Source organism: Engraulis encrasicolus, chromosome 7, assembly GCF_034702125.1.
Source record: "Engraulis encrasicolus isolate BLACKSEA-1 chromosome 7, IST_EnEncr_1.0, whole genome shotgun sequence".
Taxonomy (NCBI): domain Eukaryota; kingdom Metazoa; phylum Chordata; class Actinopteri; order Clupeiformes; family Engraulidae; genus Engraulis; species Engraulis encrasicolus.
This window is the reverse complement of record NC_085863.1, coordinates 18,406,536-18,416,477: the sequence shown is the minus strand read 5'-3', so window position 1 is coordinate 18,416,477 and position 9,942 is coordinate 18,406,536. Positions and strand designations below refer to the sequence as shown.

Genomic DNA, 9,942 nt, shown 5'->3' with positions numbered 1-9,942 from the left:
AGGTTGAGAACCACTGACCTACAGTAAGAATTTAGTAGGCCTAATACAAAATACAATATGTACAAAATATCTCAGCTATAAAATCTTGCTCGGCTTCCAGAGTGAAGCCATCGTTCGTCTCCATAAACACAACATTAGGTGTGGCACACATATTAATTTCAGCCTTTGGTGATGCGTACGGACAGGGAAATACGAGTAATTGCTGGTTTTAAAAGTGGGCAGAAGAAAGACAGGACAAAAAAAATTGGAGACGGATAGCTGAAGCCAATTGACAATTGCGTATGCAGACATAATGGCGATAAGGCTCTTGGAGATTCGGCGAGAAAATGATGCCCCCCTCCCCAGCAAGGCAGGGTTATCATTGGCTGGCGGCCGCGCATTCAGATTCCCAAATTACTGCCAATATGAAACACTGTAATGGGTTTGTTACTGCAACAACCAATTTACAGCCACCAGCTAAAATGAGGCCTTTTTGTCTGTCACCAAATGAAACCTTTACCTTTGAGGCTCTTCTCATCTGCCACATAATACCATGTTTCTCATTTGCTTCTCTCTCTTTGTTTATCCTTCCCACACTCCCTTTTCTTTCTTTCTTTCTTTCTTTCTTTCTTTCTTTCTTTCTTTCTTTCTTTCTTTCGTTCTTTCTTTCTTTCTTTCTTTCTTTCTTTCTTTCTTTCTTTCTTTCTGTCTGTCTGTCTGTCTGTCTGTCTGTCTGTCTGTCTGTCTGTCTTTCTTTCTTTCTTTCTTTCTTTCTTTCTTTCTTTCTTTCTTTCTTCCTCTGCCTGTAGCTCCTCAGCCAAGCCCAGCTCAGCTCCCTATCCCAGGTGTCTACCCCACTGCCGTGTCCCAGGCGTCTGTCCCGACCTGCACTCCTCCTCCTCCTCCTCCTCCTCCTCCTCCTCCTCCTCCTCCCTCCATCCGTGTCCCCAGCCTTCCTCCCAGCCCAGCAGCCCTGTCCTCCTCCGCATGCTGTCCTCCACGCACCCTGGACGTCCCTGATGAGACCACCGCCCCCCCGGCTGCTGCTCTCTCTTCCCTCTCCTCCCTCTCACTGCTCTCTCCTCTCTCCTCCTCTTTCTCCTCTTCTTCCTTATCTTCCCTCTCCTCCCTCTCCTCTGCCTCCTGTGACACGCCATTGACACCTTGGCATCAGGGCTGTGCCGCAGACAAGGCTGTGCCTGCCTTTGCCATGGAGCTATGTAGTGGCGGCGGCGCCGGCAGTGGTGGTTATGGGGCTGGCGCTGCTGCTGTTGGTGGTGTTGAGGGTGGATGCAGCAGCGAGGCGACTGGAGGAGGGGGGGACCACCTGAGTTCTCACAGCCACACCGAAAGCACCACAGCAGCAGCACCTGCCGACACTTGCGAGTCCGTCCTGGGCCTCGCCCCTTCGGACTTCCCAATCCCAACCTCGACCATCCAGTGCCTCAGCTCCAGCCCCATGGTGGTGGAGCAGCATCAGCAACAGCAGCAGCAGATCCTGTCCGACCAGCTCCTCAGCAGCAGCTCTGTCAGCGCATCAATGGCCGAAGTGGAAGTAGTGGCCGCCCGGGAGGAAGTCACAGTGCACGGGGGGGTGCGAAACGGAAGGGGCGGCGAGCTGGATGGGGATTCTGCTGATGCTGATGCTGATGCTGCAGCTGTTGCCGTTGCCGTGACAGGGGAGGATAGCATCATGTACGAGGGCCTGGTGGTGGGGGGTGAGGGGGTGGAGGAGGGGGAGGAGGCGCAGGACCAGGACCAGGACTGGAGCTGCCTGGAGTCCCTCATCAGCGAGAGCCGCATGGAGCTGCTGGACCTCTGCTCCCGCAGCGAGCTGGCCGTCAACCTCTTCTGCGAGGAGGACGTGGAGAATTACATGTTCCAGGAGGAGGACGTCGTCCCCACCGTCACGGCCGCCGCCGCAGCTGCCTGTCTCGCCGGGGACGTCTGCTCGCTCAAGATCCGTTACGAGCCCTTCCCTGACGGGGTGGAGCGGAATGGGGTGGTGGGCGATGATGCGGCGGACGTGCTGGCACAGCAAGAGGCGGTGCAGCAGCACCTTGACTTCTTCCCGACAGGACGTCTGAACGAAAAGCCCGAATCGTGGGGCACAGAGGACATGGAACAAGGAGGGACGGAGGACGTTAGTACCAACACCATCCTCTCGACCGCTACGCCTCCGCTCATAAGCCCTGCCAGCCAATCCCTGTTCGACTTCAGCAGCTCGCCGGGCGACTCGGTGGAGTTCAGCGACGACGACAACAGCTCGTGCACGGGGTCGTCGCCGGACACGTGGCTGACGGGAGGGCGGCGGGGGGCGGGGCATGGCGAGGGGCACGGCGGCCATCTCTCCCGGGAGAACTCCAGCTCCTCCAGCAGCCAGCTGAGCTACCGGCTCCGCGCCAAACGGAAGGTGGCCTTCCGCGAGGACTACCTCTACGACGTGGACTCCATCGAGGAACAACGCGAGAAGAACGTCGACAGCAACAACAACAACAACCGCGCCGAGAAGAATAGCAAGAACACGAGGAAGAACAAGAACAATGGCAGCAAGGCGAAGGTGAAAGTCGGGCAAAAGGGGGAGAAGGACGACGACTGGTGCCCCAAGAAGAAGCAACGCAAGTCCCACAGCCGCAAGGACCCGCCCGTCGTCATCAAGTACATCATCATCAACCGCTTCAAAGGCGTCAAGCACATGACTGTGAAGCTCGGCAGAGTTGACGTTGACGGCGCCAGCTCCGTCTGCCTGAGTGAGGGGTCCCTGACCCAGTACGAGAAACTCGCACCGCTGAAGGCCTTCTGGGAGAGCCACGCAGAGGAGCAGATGGGGGCGCTCGGTGGCACGACGACGGAGACGAAGCACCTCAACGGCTGCAAGGTCTCCCCGGGCTCCGCTCTGAAGAAACGCAGACAAAGGATAACCAAGCGCCTGAGGATACAGCGGATCCACACGGTGGAAAAACCTCCCACCGCAGACAACAACAACAACAACAGCAATGCACAGGAAGTAGTGTCAGCATGTCAGGTGGTTGCGTCCAAACCAGAAACGTCCACAGATAGCATGACAGCAGCTAGTGAGGCAGGGACTCTCCTGTCCGATCGCCCAGTGGGTCAGGGGGGGCCGCGAAGAAGGGCAATGAAGCAAGAGAGCGAGGATGGCAAGCCCATTCGAGTGAGAAAGTTCAGAAGCGAGGCCCGTCTGAGGGCTAGCAAACTGGCAGAGGCACAGGCCAGACTCAGCATGGGGGAAGAAACCGCAGCCAAGGAGGAGGAAGAACTAGGAGGTGTCTGTGGCATGCCGTGTGGTTCTAGCACAAGCAGCAGCAGCCCCCAAGCAGCCTCAAATGGGATCACCAGCAGCAGCAGCAACGGAGCACCAGACAAATGCACTTTCACCTTGAACCCCCAAGGGGGCGCCGCCTCTGCTTCTGCTTCTGCTTCTGCCAACGTGGCCCCCCTCCCTGGGGGCTACCTCCAAACCCTGCTGGAGGCAACTGACTCTTCGGGCACTGCCTGCACATCGTATTTCCCCTTGGCACAGCAGCAGCAGCCACAACAGACGCAGCTGCAGCCGCAACAGACCCAGACGTTTCTTCTCGGGGTGCCTCCCTTTCTTCCCCCACAAAGCTGCGTCCTCTCTCCCCCCTCTGAGTCCGAGCTGCCACAGTCCCCCAACAGCTACTCTGCAGAAAATAAGCAAGCCCAAGCGTACACCGCTGACATCACCACCACCACCACCACTGCCGCCGCTGCCCATCACACAGACATCAGCTACGCCGCTGTGTGGCCGTCCCAGCCTGGGGAGACTGCAGCACAGCTCCCTTTCCCAGCTGCTACCATCCCCTCTCATCAGTCTCCTCTCATGCTGCCCTCTGCCTTCCCCAAGCAGCAGCAGACACTGATGATCGCCGACCAGAAAGCCACTGCGACCGTGTGTTACCATGCCATGCCACCAGGCGGCGACACACCGAGCGAGGAGTCCCTGGACACCGAGCATCATCAGCATCAGCATCAGCACCACCATCAGCAGCAGCTGCTTGACCTTGACTACCGGCTGAGCCCTGGCGGAGTACAATGTCAAGGTCATCGTCAAGGCGACGGCGGCGAAGGGGACGGTGTGGGGCGACTGGTCAGTTTCGACTCCCTCGGCTCCCTCTCGGTGGCCTCCAGCAACTACAGCTCCATGAGCCTGCACGGCGAGGGGACCGAAGGAGGCGGCGGCGGCGGCGAGGGAGGCGATGGGGGGGAGGAAGGGGAGATGAGCGACAACTTCCTGTCACACTGCAGTCCGCAGCTGGTGCTGCAGCAGAGCCTGGAGGAAGTCACGCCGCTGCGCGAGTCCTCCGCCGACCTCCTGGACATCTCCAACTTCACGCCCGACAAGTTCCGTCACACCTCCTCCGCCTCGCTGCTCTCCCTGTCCGACATGTCTCCTCCGGACACTCCCAGCCCGTCACCTCATCGGCTCATCCGGCAGGGTGGAGGCGGCGGTGGCTTCGCCTCCGAGGCGGCGGGAGGAGGCTGCGAGGCGGGGGGAGGGCACTGGGAGTGCGGGGTGATCAGCTCGGAGGTGGAGGACGCCAACGGCGGCTCGAGACACACTCACCTGCTCCAGATACATTCTTTCGGGCCGGACGAGGATGAGGACGACAACAGCAAGGACGAGGACTTCTGCCTCAAAGGTCATAAAGGCCTGAAACGAAAAGGCGGCGCCAAATCGGGGCCCAAAAAGACGAAATCTGCCAAAGCGGCCAAGCAGGGCGAGCAGCATCAGCAACAGGGCGCCAAGTCCTCCAGGCAGGAGTCCAAGTCCGTGCGGAAGATCAAGGCCATACTGGAGGGCAAGACCAACAAGGGAGGAGGAGGAGGAGGAGGAGCCATGGGTTCCCAGAGTCCCTCTGCCGCTATGGTAGGAGGCCTGGTAGCTGGGGACTGGCCCGGTTTGGGAGGCCTGTCCGACGATGACCAGCAGGAGTTCAAGGAGCCGTCCAACATCCTGTCCAACATCGTCTCCGGCATGGCGGAGGTGCAGCGCTTCATGCAGGCATCTGTGGAGCCGCTGTGGGGCCCGGCGGCGTCGTCCTGCTGCCCCCTCCCTGGAGAGCAGCAGGCCCTGCAGAGCCAGACGCTGAGGATTCTGGGAGGGCCGTTCGAACCCGCCGTGGGCAAGAAGCGGGGAGGTGCCAACAGCGGGGGTGCGGGGCGCGGGAAGAAAGGAGCAGGAGCAGCGGGGGCTGGGGCGAAAAACCCACCTAAACTCATCCCGGCCGACTTCTTCCCGGCACTCGGCCTGGACTGTTTCCCCGTCCCACACCGGCCCGCGCACAAGAAGATGTACCGCCACAAGAGCAGTGCCAAATTCGCTCGAGAGGGGCTGGCTCTCGGCAAAGGGAACGCAAAAGTTTCAGCTCTGACCGCAACACTTGAGAAACAGAGGTAACATGACGTCTCTGCCTCTGATTATAAATGCCACCCAACCCCCACCCCCCGATCGATTCCCCCACACCTAGCCTATGTCCTCTAATGTACACTATTGCCCTTCTGAACGTTTTTGTTATTTTCATGAGCACTCTCTACCATTCCACAGAAAAAAAATGCATGACGTTAAACTTACCCCACCAACTGAACCCTGTCACTGCCCACACAAGCCTGGACAACCTGCATGACACAAACTTCTAACACGAGGCTGCAAACTCCTGATCACCTTTTCCTGGAACTGAACCCACCACCATGGCTGCCATTTTGTTTGGACATTGCTGCTTACACTTTTCTTTTTCACTTAATTATTTACTTATATTGTTTTGATTTATCAGAGACACGTTATGGTTATGTGACATCCACTGTGGATTTTTTTTTTTCATCAGTTTAAGTATGAACGGAATTGGTCTTGACGTGCAGTGTAGATGTGTGATGATGATAACTAATGATTTGGATTTGATTTTCTTCCCTTGTTTTCTGTTTCAGCTGTCAGTCTCTGTCTGTTCTGTCAGTGGATCTACTACATCAGTGCTTTAAAAAAAAAACAAAAAAAACATCTCATCTGGTTGCCAAAATCAGCATGTGGTTGCCTTCAGTTGTTCGTTCAAAAGTCAGGGACTCTATTGAGAGGTGTCCTGTGCTACGAGACCCCCCCACCCCACCCCCAAGGTTCCCTCTCTATCGTGCCAACAGTAAACCTGCTCTGGGTTTCTGCAGGGAGTTAAAGTGTCTCTGTCCGGGACGGATACGTGCCGGTCTGTTGACTAAAATCAGCCTGTTAATGCTTGTATTTGTACAGTTTTTAATGTGGCATTATTTATCCCCTCACCCCAAGTCCAGTCAACAGGGTCTATTGAGGATGTTTGAGTGTCAGATCTGATCTGGAAAATCTTTGCATAGAGAATGTGTCCTGTGTGTGTGTGTGTGTGTGTGTGTGTGTGTGTGTGTGTGTGTGTGTGTGTGTGTGTGTGTGTGTGTGCGTGTGCGTGTGCGTGCAATGTTTTTTTGTGTGTCCATGTACTGTATGGATGAAAGTTTGCATGTGTGAGAAGGTATTTGTTTACCATTTATTTATATCTTTAAAGAATGATTTATTGTTGTTGTATAGAAATGTATGCACTATTTACCACTTACTGAGTACGAAGACTATGATTTAAAATATGTGCCAAACAGTGAACGACTCACCTCAGACATTTTTTTATCTACATACATACCTTCACTGAGGTCTTATTTCACTTTTTGTGTTGTTTGTTTCATTTCTTGTCGGTTTAAAGAGTAAAAGATTGTTTGGAAGGGGAGGGGAAACTTAAGGGTGCATGTTTTGGGTTTTGCCAAACAGTCTGTCGTTATGGCATCAGCAGTTCACAGCAGTCGGCCTGTGAGTGAGGTAGAGGACAGCGGTATCATTGAGGGGCCTATTCCAAAAAGTCAGTTTTGTAACGTACCATTCCTGCTACGTTAAACCACCAAGGCGTTACATGTCTAAAATCTTAACAGAAATGTCAATACTGTTAAGTGGATATTTTGCAGAGATGCTGCAGATGCTGCTTCTGGTTACAAAGGTTGTGATTCCCTCTGTCTTACTGGGTTAAGTCAGAGAGAGCTGGAAATCTCTTCATGTAGACTTTGAGACGTTGTGGTTTGTGTTTCGGTTAAAACAAAGCAACTGGACACTCTTCTTCTTCTTCTTACCATAAGTGACTAAACTCGCTCTCTGGAATATTCCACTTGGCATGGCAAACCAGACACTGAGCTCATATACAGTATATTGTGTTGAAAAGGAAAGGCGAGAAGAGAAAGTATTATAGTGCCATTAGTTGGTGTCATCATTCCTATTTTGTCATATAATTTAAAAAAAAACACTCCAGACAAAATCATGCATTATTGATTTTCCTTTTTTTTTGTTATAAGCAGATTTTATTTAGGGAGCAAGAATACATATCAGGGTTTGTTGCAAGAGAATCTGTTATGAAGGGTAGAGCCTTTTTCACTTGTTTGTTGAGACATTAATCTTAATGTAGGGGGAATTATGTGCCGATTTTGAGGCATAACAGACATTACGTCTTTTCTCTTTTTTATATTCCTTGTTTACTGTGGTCTCTGATGCATGTTTCAGCTTATTATGGGGTGTCTGCTACTCTGATCTCGGCAGCTCCTTGTCGGGCCAAGCTCTCGCTCTCTCTCTCTCAGCACCTATCCAGAACTTCAGCTGTTGGTTTTCGAACAGCAAACTGCATTTTTGAATGTACGGTTTTTCCTTTTGCCCGTGAGGTTTTTTTTTTACTTATAATTTCTCTTTCCACCTTTGTCTAAAGGTGCCAGTGTCTAGATGCCTTTGGATGGTGCTGGCTACAGAGACACAAACTGGAACATTTTTAAAAAGTATATATGATAAGGGGAAAAATATTTGTGAAAAAAAAACCTGCTGAATTCTTACCATGCCCATAATTATGAATGTATGATATACTGTTATGTTTTGATGTACTGCCATGATTTCAAAATAATGACGAAAAAATACTCCTTGCCTTTTTCTTTCAAGTAAAGGAATATGGAGTTTTATCATCCTAGTCTTGAGTTGACTTGCCACAATGATTCTCAATGAACTCTTGACATCAAAAGACTTGTATATTTTTCCGTGTGCCAATTTGTAACATATTTTCTAAGTGTATATTTTTCTTAGAAAGTGCTGTGAAGTCTCTCTTGCCGTGGCTAAATGTCCTGCCTTTTCATTGCTGTGAAAAGGATATCAAATGCCAAGATCATGGTTTCAAAAACCATCACAACAACAAACGAAAAAAAAAGAATTCAAACTGAGGAAGAGTGGAGTTATGACCTATGAGATAAAGCTGTGAAACTTTGTTGAAAATTTTGTATCTGGACCAATTTTGTCGTTAGAGTGTTGTGCTATAGTGTAACATATTGTTGGAAACAGTCAGAAAAAAATATTGACAATTTGTGATTTCATTGCTGTTTTATAGATTTTCATGTAAATTATTCTAGTATTACTTTTTTTGTTGTAACTGGTACAGAAGTTTCCATATTTGTGATCAAGCCTGTATGGTGAAAACTGTAATATTGGTAACTTACAAGTTTTGTAATCATGTTTATGGAATAAATATACAATAAAAAGAGCTTTTGATCACTGTTTACAGAGAGTCTACACATGCATTTTTATACATTTTGCGTCCTGTTGCAGAGAATAAATCATCTTTAGGCCTACTTCATTATTTGAGGCTTCTCCAGTCTCACTCGGCTCGCCCATTTCGGCCCTTTTTCACTCTCTCTGTCCACACTTTGTAGGCTATTTCTCACTCTGCAAACAAATCTCACAATAAAGCAATTTTTTTTATTTTTTTTCATGTCCACAGGCTTCCTTACATTTAATTTAACCCAAGGATCAGCCAATCAGAAAACCCAATTATATATGTTGGGCCTAAAGCACACATATGCAGTGATACATCTGAACCTTTAAAGGAAAATTGGATAAACTGACTCAGGTATTTGTAGTATCTTTCAGTGGATCTATTTACTTCAGCGGAACCACTAACCTAGCTACTGAGTTTACCTATAGGTTGCCCGCCAGTGCATTGATATGTGTACATTGCAACCACCGTGAAGATCTATAAAGTCATGTTCATTTTATCTCCGAGTTGAATCCTTTATTTTATTATACTATGTTGGAGTAAAGACACAACAGTATTGATGAGAAGAGCAGGTGAAGTATTGATGAGGGTGTGGGGCTACTAAACTTAACAGCAACAACTCCTTCAAAAAATTAAAAAAACACTACAAACTAAGGTCAAAACTTGAAAGCCCTCAGAATAATGTAGGCCTAGTTGCTGGGGGTAGGCCTACAGTAGGCCTACTACTGTATTTGACATTGTTTCAAAGGTCATGAGACTTCATGTTGTTTAGTGCATACCATATAGTGACATCTGCTGGTCAGACAAGGAACCTAAACATTTCATGGGCAGAGCAGCAACTGAAAGTGCTCGTTTTTCAAAAATGATGCAATTGTTACTGTGGAATATACAAAGAAAATTAAAACAATAACAGTCACAGGAGTCAAGTGGATGTGCATGGCTGTGTCTTCCCTATGCTGATTTTTATTTCTAGCATTTTGTTTCTGTAATAATAATAGGCCGCAAAACTGTTTACATAGCCCTAGTTGTAATGTATTTTACAAGTCGTTATCAGAAACATTGCTTTTCCAACTGTTTCACACAGCCTTCCGTTCTTAACCACAGATTAACAAATACATGCCCAACCTACCTAACAATTGTAGGCCTAAATGACCATGACTCGTGGTCTTAAGCTTGAACTCTGACCACAGCCACCTGTAAGCGTAGGCTCAATTATCATTCCCTTAGACTTATGTATGATAAAAAAGGTGCACCATCATCCTTTTTCCAAAAAGTGCGCACTCCGCCGTGAATAACTTGATGGGCGTGGCGACAAGCGAAAAGGTGGGTGGTGCCTTTGACG

The 9,942-nt window shown here is 50.0% G+C and overlaps 1 protein-coding gene across 1 annotated transcript; it reads left to right on the top strand.

The window, feature by feature from the left end:
• Positions 1-292: 292 nt before the first annotated feature.
• On the top strand, positions 293-5,420 carry nexmifa (neurite extension and migration factor a). The gene is made up of 4 exons (XM_063202135.1): positions 293-318; positions 931-1,981; positions 2,018-2,455; positions 2,534-5,420. The coding sequence occupies exons 1-4, from the start codon at positions 293-295 to the stop codon at positions 5,417-5,419; spliced, it is 4,401 nt and encodes a 1,466-aa protein (XP_063058205.1). The 3' UTR covers position 5,420.
• Positions 5,421-9,942: the final 4,522 nt, after the last annotated feature.